This window comes from Podarcis erhardii, assembly GCF_964252035.2.
Source record: "Podarcis erhardii genome assembly, chromosome: 9".
Taxonomy (NCBI): domain Eukaryota; kingdom Metazoa; phylum Chordata; class Lepidosauria; order Squamata; family Lacertidae; genus Podarcis; species Podarcis erhardii.
Window position 1 is genome coordinate 66,644,659 of NC_138512.1, and position 14,572 is coordinate 66,659,230.

The window sequence follows — 14,572 nt, forward strand, 5'->3', positions numbered from 1 at the left end:
AATGGATCTTCAGGGTCCATATCCAAGCGCTGACAGGGATTTGCCTGACCTCCAAGGAACTCAAATGAAGAGCAAGCTCAGCAAAGGAAAAACATAAAATTGATATGCTGGGGCTAATGCACCAACCTTATCAAAATGACCCACAGAGGGTGAGCCTGATCCACTTCTCTGTATTACCCATTATTTCTACTAAAATAAATGGAGGTTAGAGTCGATTCTCTCGACCCAGTTGGCATGTTAGTAACACTTGTTGTTTGGATCTCTGTGGAATTTGGCATGGGGTCAAGTGATTTTTATGAATGCTGCCTCACTTGCAGTTCTTCACCACGCTAGCGTAAAGATGATAAACGTTGGTTACTCAACAGTTGTGGGGTGATAAGTGCTCTGAGCCCATGGAGAAGCAGTCGCATCACTGTTCTCTGCAGAAAGAAACTCCACAGATGTATTTCACTAGTAATGAGAATGAAGAGAAGTGGACTAAAATAGAAATTTGGTAAAACATTATAGCGTTCCAGAAAACATTTCTTCTTCTTTGATGAACTGTGAAGTTCCTGTAAAACATGATTGGAGCTTTGGCAAAAATGCAAAATCCCACCTCCCCCCCCCCCCCAAAAAAAGATCCACTTTTACCATTGCACTCAACATTTAGTTTTGGTCATGAGACCTTGGCCATTAGGGAGCATGCAGCTGTGTTTGATTGCAGCCCAACAAATAGAAAAAGAAACATAGCATGCATATTGTGTGAGCTAACACCAAACAGCACTTTGGTTCATGAGCACCACATCCATATGAACAAATTACGATAGCTTTCCTGCCTCCCCCATTCTCTGCGCATAATCAGATATTAGAATTGTAATATCATAATTAAAGTAATAGTGTGGGAGTTAATAATAGGTCTAAATTAATCCCCATCAGTTTCTCTACATCCTTGCACTTTGGTTAACATTTCAGTGTTTAAAGAAAATACCTGAATTGGCTGGGTGCAATATTGGAAATGATGAGATGCCAGTTCTTTTGTGATGATTCACAAAGCACCAAACACATTTTGCTAACTTTTACGTTCATCGAGCAGCATTTAATTTTTGATCCTCTTTCCAGCAACAATAGGTTCATTCCAAATCTAGCTGATTTGCCTATTGGAAGCTTAATCAGTTTACAGTTGGCTGCCTCCAGCTACAACACTTAGCAGGTTCTGAACATAGATTTATATTTAGGGTATGTTTGAGTTGGTTTTGCCAAACGTTTTTATTCTGTTGTTGTTTAAAGAAACCTGCGCGCTACCGAAGAGCTATAAGCTATGACAGCAAAGAATACTACATGCGTCTGGCTTCTGGAAACCCTGCGGTCTTCCAAGACACTGTCGAAGAGAGCTCTGAAGGAGAAACTGCTCAGCAGGAGCCAGAACATGGGGAAGATACTATTGCAAGAGTTAAAGGTGGGTATTTTCGCACATATCTCTGTATGCATAGGCATGCTTGGCAAGTTGAAGTTATTTATGCTGTATTTCCCTATAGGGAAGTATGCACAAGCAGCAAGCTGTTCTTGAGTGTGATGGCAGACATTCACAATTTTTACATTCATAGGTTATTTAGGACAAGGCAGAAGTCTTCAGCAGACCCGACATCTGCTGATACGTGAATTGTGACCATTGTAGTACTTTAGTGGCCTCCCTAAATGTGTGAATCACCCCAAAGATGCTAAAACGGTTGCTTAAGAAAGATTTGAATCTGTCTTGTCTAGTAGTCCTTCCCTATCAGTAGGGAATTTGTCAACTTCCAGTCACTTTTGTTGTTGTGGGAAAAAAGATGCATAAAATTGCATTTAAATGTTTTAAATTATATATATATATATATTAATGCATTCCTGCAAAACATGCATTTTAAAACATATTTTGATAGTTTAGTGTGCTGAGAATTGTATTGCAGCTTTCAGAGGAATGCAAAACCTGAGGACGCTTAAGTGTATTTAGCCCAAGAGATCACTTCACATTGGAATTTGTAAAGATCAAATTCACTAATTATCCCTAAGTATCAGCGCAGTGTGTTTGTAAAAGTGGGCATGCTTTTCCCATTCCCCTTGACTACATAGCATGTGAACAGCTTGTATGACTTAAACTTGCATTAAGATTCTCAGTCCGGGAGCTTGGGGGGATATTCCGTTTTAGCCCCACAACAAACAATGAGAGTGTGTGACTTATCTGAGATCACCCACTGACCTTCATGCCTGAGCAAGGACCGTTATCCATTGACTGCCCTTGGCCTGACAGTTCTCAGACTCAGCTGGTCCTGCAGAAATTCTACCAGTTTTTAGTGTAGGATTTGGGGTGGGCTTTGAACCTTAAGTAGAGTGAAACAGTTCTTTACTGGCATGGACTTGTCAATATGCAGCCCTGCTCATGTACCACACAAAGTTCAGTGACTTACAGACAAATGTGCTGCCGGTTTGATTGCTTCATGCAGGCCTTGTTAAACCACCACTGAAGAGATCTCGTTCCGCACCTGATGGTGGTGATGAGGAGAATCAGGAGCAGCTGCAGGATCAAATAGCTGAGAGCAGCTCTATAGATGAAGAGGAGAAAACCGATAACACAACTTTGCTTCGACTGCTCGAAGAAGGGGAGAAGGTATAAGCCAGCATTTAATGCTCTTTTTGGTCTCTCAGTTACTGAACCTAGCAAGCTGTTGTGTGGAGGCTTCTCTAGTGCCTCTAGTCTCCGAAGCAGTTCATCCATCATTCAAAATGAACATGGCATAGAGGGGTTGTGGAGTACGTGTGTGTGATATCTCACCAAAATGTCATGCATTGTACCCAACTAAGTTGTCTTGTTCACACAAGGACTTCCAACTTATGCAGTGGAATTCCCTCTCCTCTTGTCTCCTATCCTTGCCCCATGTCCCCCCCCCAAACAAAAATCAGTTCTGGAGAGGGGAACCCTCAAAACAGATGGGGGGGAGGGGAGGAGAGGAGAGAGGGGAAGTTCCATTACGCAAGTGGAAGTCCTTGCATGAACATGCTGACCTGTTGGATACAACCCGCAGTTTCCTAACTCAAACGCAGAATTGTTAATTACATGGTGACAGAGCCCCTCTGTAGATTTAACCTTCAGTTAAGCTCTTCTTCTTTTTATACCTTTGATATAAGAATGATTCTTTTTTTCACCTGGCAAACACTTTTAAATTGGAACTCAGCCTTAAAATTCAGTGAATTACTAGAGTACCTTTGTTCCTTAAGTTTGCATGAGCATGTTTAATTGTGGTTGGGAAACAGTTTTATGAAACATTGACATAATAGGTTCTGAAGTGCTGTTGAGAATGCTCATAATAAATAGCCTTACCTTGGAAAATGTCTGTTGCTTTCAGTGATGAGTGTCCTCATTTAAAACAAATGTCATATTGTTGTTGGCATAGTTTAGAAACAATACTCTTAAGAAAAATATACAAATTCAGGTTTGATATTGTATGAACCTGTTTTGGTTTTTGTTGGAACAAAAATGCATCCACATAGAGTCCTATCTTTCCAAGGTGTGCAATCCTGTAGCACAGGTGTGTGGAACCTCAGGCCCTTGAACTGGCCCTCAGAACTGCACCCCTTCTGAGACCCTGCTCTGCACCCTGTTCAAATGCTTTTTGATAAAGCTGCCATGATGGCTCTTGCTTGCCTATCACAACCAGCTGCATAAATCTCACTCCATGGAAGGCAGTAGAATATTTCCTTAATGCTATGTGCTTTGCAGTTTTATTATTCGGAAGCATTATAAATAAGCATTATGTAATACAGTGGTGCCTCGCAAGACGAAAAGAATCCGCAAGACGAAAAGAATCCGTTCCGCGAGTCTCTTCGTCTAGCAGTTTTTTGTCTTGCGAAGCAAGCCCATTGACGGCTTAGAGGTTTAGCGGCTTTTAGTGGATAAGCGGATAAGCAGCTTAGCGGATTAGAAAAAGGGGGGGAGGGGGAAAAATCCGCAGGAACTTGCAAGACATTTTCATCTTGCAAAGCAAGCCCATAGGAAATTCGTTTTGCGAAGCGCCTCCGAAACGGAAAACTCTTTCGTCTAGCGAGTTTTCCGTCTTGCGAGGCATTCGTCTTGCGGGGCACCACTGTAGTTCTTTGTACAATTTCAAATACTTATCTTCTGGCATGCAGAAAGGGAGGATCCAATTTTGAATGCCAGAACATAGTTTGTATGATTTGCAAATGCCTTTGACTGGCAGATGAAAACTTAGTATACGCCGTAGAATCAACATGACAATGGCTGGGAAAGTTTTCACATTGCCTCCTCTCGAATGTCAGATTATGCGTGGAATAAATAGACCTCTCGAGGTGATTTGTTGTCTTTGCATTCATCCTCACTCAGCATCATTGTGGCTTCCTAGTTTATGAGGATATGAGGTCCCCAGGCACCACTGACGCAAGAAAATAACAACTGGGAAGTGTTGCTTGTACTGCAATAATCACTTCCATTTTTTCATTCTGTCTTGGCTATAAACAGGACCCTCTCCTCCTATAATTTAATCAAAAAGAACATTATAGGGCAGAGGTTATTTATATACTGATGCTTGCATTTCAAAATTAAATCAATGGGTTGCTCTTTATATTTTTACCATTCCTTGTCCTTTGGCATGCCTTTTTCCTTTATCATATCTGAGGAGCAGAAAGGGGAGTGATAAGTCACAATCTAGCCAGAATTAAACACATTCAGGTCCTGTTGATACTGCCTTATTTCATCCTCTTCAAGCATCTTATTTTCAGGTAGTCCCCATAACATGTTGCAGTTATAGTAGCTTAGCACTGATTTTCCTATGTTGGATTTTTATGCCTATCCATCTGTCAAATTCATGGATCCAAGGGCAGGTTAGTATCATGCAAAGCTTTCGATACAACCATTGCTCAACTATTCTCTTTTACACGAAACTCTGTTTGTCAAGATAAGGATCTCCAATTTCAACTATAGGACCAGATTAGTTTTCTTCAGGGTTGCCATACAAGCCTAACCTCCAAGAAGACACAACTGGCCTTGGTTTTATTTCATTCCATATAAATAGTTATCCCTCTTAAAGACTTCAAGTTTCCCTTGGTCTAAATGGTCCTTTGAGGGCTTTCCTTTCTTCGCATTAAATCTTCAGTTGCAGTCATTTTTTCTCAGATTGAGTTTTAAATGCTGTTTGTGAGTGTTGATATGGCCTCCAGGGTGGCAGGGTGGCGCTGTGGTCTAAACCACTGAGCCTCTCGGGCTTGCTGATTGGAAGGTTGGCGGTTCGAATCCCTGCGACGGAGTGAGCTCCCGTTGCTCTGTCCCAGCTCCTGCCAACCTAGCACTATAATCATAGTCATGTACATATCCTTATTTATTCATCATGTTTTCATTAAATATGTGCTTATATTACAGATTCAACACATGTACCGCTGTGCTCGGGTTCAAGGCCTAGACACCAGTGAGGGGCTCCTCCTCTTTGGCAAAGAGCACTTTTATGTGATTGATGGCTATACCATGACCGCCACCAGAGAAATACGGGACATTGAAACCCTGCCTCTAAAGTGAGTTAGGCGTGACAGTCTTTGAAATTGTAAGAGAAAAAAATGTATCCCTGTTAGAAAGGATTACAGCATCAGACCTATAAAAAACCCTCCTGACTATAGCTCTTAAATGCATCTCCAAAAACAACACTGCACCTAAAATAGAAATATGCAAAATCTGTACATGACTCTGTAGTTATTGTATCATATGACTATGGAATATGAGTGGGTGAAATCAGATTTGCTATGTATAGTCTTATATTTATAGTTTCTCACCTACCTTTTACTCTCTACAGTATGCATGAGCCAATTATACCCAGAGGAGCCCGACAAGGTCCAAGTCAACTCAAAAGGACATGCAGTATTTTTGCATACGAGGATATTAAGGAAGTGCACAAAAGAAGATACCTGTTACAGGTATTGTTTCTAGTGGGGAATAGCAGGGTTTCGTAAATATTTCATTTATTTATTTCATAATTTAATGAAACTTACACACTACTTGATTTTTTAAAAAACAACAACAACCCTCAAAGCCATTTACAAGAAGAAAAAACAAGAAAATCAAGAAAAAAATCACAAACATACTTTATAACATACAAAGGTTGAAATACTAAAACCTTTAAAAATTACCGTACCTTGCTAAGCATCTGGGTAGGCTTGTCTAAACCAGAATGTTTTTAGCAGGCCCCAAAAAGATTACAGTGGTACCTCTGGATGCGAACGGGATCCGTTCCGGAGCCCTGTTCGCATCCTGAAGCGAACGCAACCCGCATCTGCGTGGGTCGCAATTCACCGCTTCCGCGCATGTGCGTGATGTCATTTTGAGTGTCTGCATGAGCGGCGAAACCCGGAAGTAACGCTCTCTGTTACTTCTGGATCGCCGCAGAGCGCAACCTGAAAATATTCATCCCGAAGCTACTTCAACCTGAGGTATGACTGTATAGTAACGGCACCTGCTTGATCTCAACAGGCAAGGGGTTCCAAAGTGTAGGTGTTGCCACACTAAACAATCAAGTTCTTACAAATGTGGAACAGGTATTATGTGGCACTTGTATTAGCGCCAGTTCCGCCGATCAAAGCAGTCAAGTGGGCACATGCGCAGTAAGGCGATCTCATAGGAAAACTGGTTCCAAGTTGTTAAGAGCTTTATATTTTATAGGCCCTGGCGTCACCCTGCCACTTGCTTAAGGTGGGATAAACATTATTAAACATTTTAGTCTGGAAGCTTCGGTGCATTGTAAACCCTGACAAAGGGATTAGGGGTGATTTTTAAAGCACAGTTTGCAGGCGTAAGTTGGCTTCATACCTAGGTAAAAAAGGTCTGACTTCGGCTTCATGAAAGTCCACTGCAATTACTCTTCTGTGCTTTGACAACGTTTTTAAAACCTGCCATTTCTTTGCAGCCAATTGCTGTTGAAGTATTCTCTGGAGATGGACGCAACTACCTTCTTGCTTTTCAGAAAGGAGTGAGGAATAAAGTCTACCAAAGGTATTTCCATTCGTATTGTTTATAATAAGAGTACTTACAACAAGCATATTGGCAAGGCAGCCATGGCAAAGGCTTGCCTCTTCAAAAGGGCTTGGGAGAATGTGATGTTCATGACCAATACCAATAGGGTCTGTTAGGCTTGTGTGTTGAGCATGCTCTTCTATTGATATTAGGCAAGAATATTAATAGAGGGAAAAATTGTAGACATTTGACCACAAATGAGAAACAATTCCATATTGAGTTTTTATTGACCACGAGGAAATGTTAACATTTAACACTGCATTATCCCCTGCCCTTCTGCTGCCCATTCATCCATTGTGGGAATTCCTCTTAACAGGGAGTGAGATGAAAATTAGGCCGCCGCAGCAGCTAGCCTATATTATGCTAAACATAGTCTTATTACAAAGACAAGAGAATTATTTCATCTCAACTTGCTTCCAATAATTCAGCCTGCCTTAGAAAGAGGGCAGCCAAACAGTAGAGCTCAAGAACCCATCTGTCAAGATCATCTGAGAAGTGAGCTCAGTAGGCAGAAAGGCATGTTGCATTTGCTGAAAATCTCAGACACCCCAGCGACACATGTAATGGGGACTCTACACAGCATGAATATAGGTGGGGTCTCCTCTGTCCTCTTATAGATCTTCAGTCTGGGATTTTACTAACCAGAGTAATTCAATGCCACCTCCAGAACTTAACCACCTCTTTAGTCACCCTTGACTTAAGATCACAGGATCAATGTATATCTTTGAATGGACTCTACTGTTCAGTTCCCTTTGTGGACACCTGCAGAAACTGTTCATTCCTGCCTTATGCCTTCAGGTTTTATGAACAAAAGAGGATTTGCTTGCTATGTTTTCCAAGCAGCTGAGTGGACACATATTGGGGGTAAAGTGATCCTTAAATAAACTGTTCCCAGCTATTAAGGACTTTATGTGCTAACAGTAACACTTTGAATGCCTTCCTTCCTCTCCATCCCATCCCCACAAAAATCTCTTTTAGAACTGAGGTGTACTTTTCTTTTTACTGTTTTTTCATTGCAATGTATACTTTTAATAGAAATAGGCACAGCAGCCTAATTAATTCATTAACAGTCTGGCAGTAGGCGCCACCTGAATCTTAATTGAAACGCATTTTTGTTGATTACATTATCCTATTATTATTTTTAAGGTTTCTGGCTGTCGTTCCATCTTTAACTGACAGTTCAGAGTCTGTGTCTGGACAGCGACCCAACACCAGTGTGGAACAAGGGTGAGTGTCTGTGTTTTTATTCCACGCAATAGATTTGGAAGTGAAGGAATTTACAGTATTCGTTTTGACTACTTTCTACTCATCCAGCTATTTTAAAAGTTGAACTTCCTGGTGGCTTTTAACTGTCTTTAATGTGTTTCCCAGTGTAAGTAGAGGAGATTTGGAGTATAAGAAAAACCAGAAATGCAAATAAAATATTGTGAACAGCAGTGCAAATAAAATAGCAAGGGGCTTCTCTCTTGAAATTGACTGTGCTCACACATCATAGTAAAGGTAAAGGGTAAAGGGACCCCTGACTGTTAGGTCCAGTCGTGGCCGACTCTGGGGTTGCGGCGCTCATCTCGCTTTATTGGCCGAGGGAGCTGGCTTACAGCTTCCGGGTCATGTGGCCAGCATGACTGAGCCGCTTCTGGTGAAGCAGAGCAGCGCACGGAAACGCCGTTTACCTTCCCGCTGGAGCGGTACCTATTTATCTACTTGCACTTTGACGCGCTTTCGAACTGCTAGGTTGGCAGGAGCAGGGACCGAGCAACGGGAGCTCACCCCGTCGTGGGGATTCGAACCTTCCGATTGGCAAATTCTAGGCTCTGTGGTTTAGACCACAGCGCCACCGGCGTCCCTCACGCATCATAGTAAACCATAGCTAAAGGTTCATCGTGAATATTTAGATGTCTCCCGCTTCGCTCCTCTCCTAGCCAGAGTATGAGCTGCAAACCACAATCCCTGGCTTAGTATCATATCAGAACCATGAGTCATGGTGGTTGGCTTGCTCCAAGCAAACCATGACTGGGAAACCAAAGCTTGTTCTTGAAGCACTCAGACAGCTACACTACACGAGCTCTAACATCAAAGCATGTTAGACTGTTAGAGGTGACCGTTCCTTGTTGGCATGTTCATGACATTGATAGTGATCCATAGATACTAGGATGGTACAACTGTTGATTCTTTAATAGTTTAAAATCAGTTATAATTAATATGGTAGCATGGATTACAAGGAAAAATTTGCTCCGTGTTACATGAAGTTGCTAACATTGCTCTCATATACCACTGCTAAATGGCAAGAGTACTGACTCTTTCTGCTTCTCCTTAGGTCTGGCTTGCTGAGCACCCTAGTGGGGGAGAAATCTGTTACACAAAGGTGGGAGGTGAGTATAAAGAGTAGTTTAGTTAATAATAATAATAATAATAATAATAATAATAATAATTTATTAATTATTATTTATACCCTGCCCATCTGGCTGGGTTTCCCCAGCCACTCTGGGCGGCTCCCAATCGAATATTAAAAACACAATACAGCATTAAACATTGAAAACTTCCCTGAACAGGGCTGCCTTCAGATGTCTTCTAAAAGTCAGATAGTTGTTTATTTCCTTTGCAGCTGATGGGAGGGCATTTCATATGGCGAGTGCCACTACAGAGAAGGCCCTCTGCCTGGTTCCCTGTAATTTGGCTTCTCGCAATGAGGGAACCGCCAGAAGGCCCTCGGCGCTGGACCTCAGTGTCTGGGCAGAACAATGGGGGTGGAGACACTCCTTCATCTATACTGGGCCGAGGCCATTTAGGGCTTTAAAGTTTCCTTTTCATAGTGGATTGAAATAGAATATTTGAACATGTAATATTGGGGCCAAAATGCTTTGTCACATTTAAGTTCCTGTATTTTATAAAGCGGTGGACAACTGAAACGTTTTTGGTTTTGTTACTGGGAAATTAACACCAGTGCTGTTTTGTTCTGTTTTGTGTGCTATCTCTACAAAGAGAGGTGAAATCAGTAATTTCCAGTATCTGATGCACTTAAACACTTTGGCTGGCCGATCCTACAATGACCTCATGCAGTATCCGGTTTTCCCGTGGATCCTTGCAGACTATGATTCAGAGGTAAACATAAAAATCTTACATTTTGTAAAATAAAAGCCTGTTCTTGGAAGCCTAAAACCCTGCACTTAAAAGTAACTCAGATTAGGGCTGGAAGCCTTGCTTTTTCAAATATTACTCCTTGTTAACTAATCTGTGAAGTAAGTTGTGGGGTGGGTGTTTCAAGGCAGTGGCTTGAGTAATGTTGCAGTGATTTGTAGAGATTAATAAAAGATATATCTGCACTACAGATGAGAGAAAGGGACAATTGTTTTAAATCAGGCCTGAGCAGCTAAATATTTAGAGTAGTTGCCAACATTTTTAGAAACCAGTATCTCAGTATATTGAATAGAGGAGCCAGAAATAGTTGCACATGAATGTATTAAATTAGTCAGAGAATCAAATTTCTTAAGAATGGACTTTACTACTTGTTTGCTTTTAAAGGAATTGGATCTTACGAACCCAAAGACATTTAGAAATTTGGCCAAACCGATGGGAGCCCAGACTGATGAGAGGTTAGCTCAGTATAAGAAGCGCTACAAAGACTGGGAAGACCCTAATGGTAAGTGCAATAAAACATCTATCATCCACAATCCAAGATGGATGTAATGGAATAAACGGTACTGTGGCTTTTCCTTTAATCTGATTTTCTGAGGGTTGGAGATCCCACCGGACATCGTCAGTTTTACCAGCTAAGAAGCTGAGGACAGGTTTATCGTTAGGAAATTTGCTATGATTCAGTTGAGCCCCTGTGCTAAATTAATATAATAATCATATAAAATCCTGCTTGTCTCAGGTCTAGGAAATGTTTCCATTGATAAAGACATTCAATAAATGATCAGTGAAGATGTCTCTAGAGAAACTTGTTGTGGCTAATCTGAAGCATTTAATTTCAAAAAGAGTGTTATAAAATATTGTATGTGACATTTTTTTAAAAAGAAATATGATTAGTTGAGCACTATAACAATGTAAGTGGCTATAGTGCCAAATTATAAGCATTGAAAATTTTTTAAGATTAGATAAATTTATTGTCATTGTCCGTATATACACAGTATACACAACAACGAAAATCAAACACCCAAGACCGGATTCACATACACATTTGCACGTATCTCCAACACTCTCATCCTATTCAGACATAATCTATTAAAACATACATAATCCAGAATATAACACAACCTATTAGAAGCATAGCATAACCTAAAACCTATCTCATTCCTTACTACTCACTGCTTGCTATTTCTTACAACTGGCCCTGAGATCATTATTTAGTGCAATCAGAGCTCTTGGATAGAAACTATTCAGAAGGCGTGTGGTTCGTGTTTTCATTGTCCTGTATCTTCTGCCCGAAGGCAACAGTTCAAAGAGGTTGTGAGCAGGATGGGTGGGATCTCTCAGGATATTGTGTGACTTCTTCAAGCTGCGAGACGTGAAGATCTCATCCAGGGTTGGTAGTTGGAGCCCAATAACATTCTGGGCAATTTTAATTATTCTCTGTAAAGCTTTTTTATCCATTCCAGAGCTGCTCCCATACCACGATAATATACTATAGGTTAAGACACTCTCAATGGTACTATGATAATAGGACAGAAGTAGGTGCTGAGATAGATTCAATCCTCTGAGCATTCTCAGGAAATACAACCTCCCCTGCACCTTCCTCACAACCATATTAATATTTGCAGTCCATGAGAGGTCCTCAGAGATGTAAGTGCCCAGGTATTTAAAACTACCAACCCTCTTCACCTCCTCGCCATTTATGTGCAATGGTAAAAATACACTTTTCTTTCTCCTAAAATCAATTATGAGTTCTTTGGTTTTTTTGGTGTTAAGCATAAGATTATTTTCTTTACACCATTGAATTAACCCCTGTACTTCTTTCCTATAAGCAGCCTCATCATTCTCACTAATGAGCCCCACCACTGTTGTATCATCCGCAAATTTGATGATTGTGTTGGACTTATACAGTGGGGTGCAGTCAAATGTGTACAGGGAATAGAGAAAGGGGCTTAACACACACCCCTGAGGGGCTCCTGTGCTTAATACTAGAGTAGAAGAATAGTAAGGTCCCATTCTCACTGTCTGCGGCCTATCGGTCAGGAAATTCCTTACCCACAAACAGATCTTCTGATGTATACCCAAATTGGTCATTTTAAGGAATAACCTGTCTGGTAGAATTGTATTAAAGGCAGAACTGTAGTCCACAAACAACAGCCTTGCGTAGGTTCCCTGTCGTTCTAGATGACTCAGTACAGTATGGACAGCGATGGAAATAGCATCATCAGTAGATCTATTTCTTCTGTATGCAAACTGGAACGGGTCTAGAGTGGATGGAAGACCAGCCTTAATATAATCTAGCACCAATCTCTCAAAGCATTTCATAACGACAGATGTTAGGGCTATTGGTCTGTAGTCATTGAGAGATACCACCACTGACTGTTTAGGGACTGGCCCTATAATCGATGTCTTCAGGCAGGTAGGGACAGAACCCTGCAACAGGGATAGATTAAAAATGTCCGTAAATACACCAGCTAATTCTGCAGCACAGTCCCTAATAACTCGTCCCATAATTCCATCCGGTCCAGCTGCCTTCCTAATATTAATGCTCCGAAAAGCACGTTGTACGTCGGAGGTCTGTAATAAAAGTGGTTGTTTATCAGTAATAGTTTCTGATGAACTATACCAATTTTAGATGTACTTAGTATCTTGGTATTAGCAAGCTAATACTGACTAAGCCTAATATTTAACACAGGCTTCCTCATTTCCTTCCTATTTCCTTTTCCTGTTATTCCCCCCCCCCCATTTTCTTTCAGGTGAAACTCCAGCTTATCATTACGGCACCCATTATTCATCAGCAATGATAGTAGCCTCATATCTTGTGAGAATGGAACCCTTTACACAGATATTCTTAAGGCTACAGGTAAACTATTTACTTCTGCCATTTGCTTCCAAGGTGTAATTCCATATTTTCCGCTCTATAAGACGCACCAGACCATAAGACCATAGTTTTTAGAGGAGGAAAGGGGGAAAGCCCTGGGTTTTTTTGGGGGGGGGGTCAGTTCACAGTTGTGCAGCTTCTTTTGCAAAGGGGAAAAGCCCCATTTTTTGAGGATCAGCTCAAAGTTGTTGAGCTTACTTTGCAAAGGGAAAAAATCCTGTTTTTATGGGGTTCTACTCACAGTTCTTCAGCTTCTTTAGGAAAGGAAACGGAACTGTTTCTACAGTTTCCAGACAGATAATCTAATCAGCCAGTCACATGTCGCTGGGGAAACAAACAGCCTCCGTCTGTAGAACATTCAACAATGGAGGCTTAGGCAAGGGGGCGGGGCCAGAAAGGGAGCCAGCGATCAACCACACATTCGCTCCATAAGACGCACAGACATTTCCCCTTACTTTTTAGGAGGAAAAAAGTGCATCTTATAGAGCAAAAAATACAGTACAGTGGTGCCTCGCAAGACGAAATTAATCCGTTCCGCGAGTCTCTTCGTCTAGCGGTTTTTTCGTCTTGCAAAGCAAGCCCATTGACGGCTTAGCGGATTAGTGCTATTAGCGGCTTTTAGCGGCTTTTAGCGGCTTAGCGGATCAGCTGATAAGCGGCTTAGCGGCTTAGAAAAAGGGGGGTAAAGGAAAAAAAACCCTGCAGGAACTCGCAAGACATTTTCGTCTTGCGAAGCAAGCCCATAGGGAAATTTGTTTTGCGAAGCGCCTCCAAAACGGAAAACCCTTTCGTCTAGCGGGTTTTCCATCTTGCGAGGCGTTCGTCTTGCGGGGCACCACTGTACTTCTCTTTTTCCTTCCTCAGGGCGGCCACTTTGACTTGGCTGACAGAATGTTCCACAGTGTGCGTGAAGCCTGGTACTCTGCATCTAAGCACAATATGGCAGATGTCAAGGAGCTTATCCCGGAATTCTTCTACCTCCCAGAGTTGCTACTCAATTCCAACAACTTTGATCTAGGTGAGAAAAGCAGCTTTTGATAGCATGGCTGTATTTCTTTCTTACAGAGACACCGTCGAAAGATGAACATAAAGCGGATTTTGATGTGCATTAAATAAAGATAAGAGCATTGCATGTTTTCGTCTTAATTTCAGAGACTGGTCATTTTAAACTGCTCATTTGCGCTATGGAGCTCATTCAGGTGTCCTGCTAAACTTTCTCAGGAAGCACACTTCATTGCGGAAAAACCCTCTTTATCCTTGTTTTCACCTTGTAGGTTGCAAGCAGAATGGCACTAAACTTGGGGATGTAATACTCCCCCCATGGGCTAAAGGGGATCCCCGCGAATTCATCAGAGTGCATCGGGAGGTAATGTATGTTTTTGTTAGAAACTACAACACCTTTTTGGCCTCCCATCTGAATCTTGCTATTCTGTTTGGAAGAAAGCATTTTTGGCTGATAGTTTTGCTCTTTATATCTTTTGTACATGTTGAGCACACTGGGATTATCAAACATGTCGGTTGACGTTGTGAGTCCA

The 14,572-nt window shown here is 41.5% G+C and overlaps 1 protein-coding gene across 5 annotated transcripts in view; it reads left to right on the top strand.

The window, feature by feature from the left end:
* Positions 1 to 14,572, top strand: part of WDFY3 (WD repeat and FYVE domain containing 3) — a 139,504-nt gene that overhangs the window by 111,842 nt on the left and 13,090 nt on the right. For all 5 annotated transcript variants that reach the window (XM_081876576.1, XM_081876573.1, XM_081876575.1 and 2 more), the window contains 12 exons: positions 1,267 to 1,435; positions 2,460 to 2,623; positions 5,387 to 5,535; positions 5,811 to 5,931; positions 6,918 to 7,003; positions 8,171 to 8,251; positions 9,342 to 9,396; positions 10,007 to 10,126; positions 10,547 to 10,664; positions 12,913 to 13,019; positions 13,902 to 14,055; positions 14,312 to 14,403. In XM_081876576.1, coding sequence (XP_081732702.1) covers positions 1,267 to 1,435; positions 2,460 to 2,623; positions 5,387 to 5,535; positions 5,811 to 5,931; positions 6,918 to 7,003; positions 8,171 to 8,251; positions 9,342 to 9,396; positions 10,007 to 10,126; positions 10,547 to 10,664; positions 12,913 to 13,019; positions 13,902 to 14,055; positions 14,312 to 14,403 — 1,416 coding nt within the window. The remainder of the gene's footprint in view (positions 1 to 1,266; positions 1,436 to 2,459; positions 2,624 to 5,386; positions 5,536 to 5,810; positions 5,932 to 6,917; positions 7,004 to 8,170; positions 8,252 to 9,341; positions 9,397 to 10,006; positions 10,127 to 10,546; positions 10,665 to 12,912; positions 13,020 to 13,901; positions 14,056 to 14,311; positions 14,404 to 14,572) is intronic.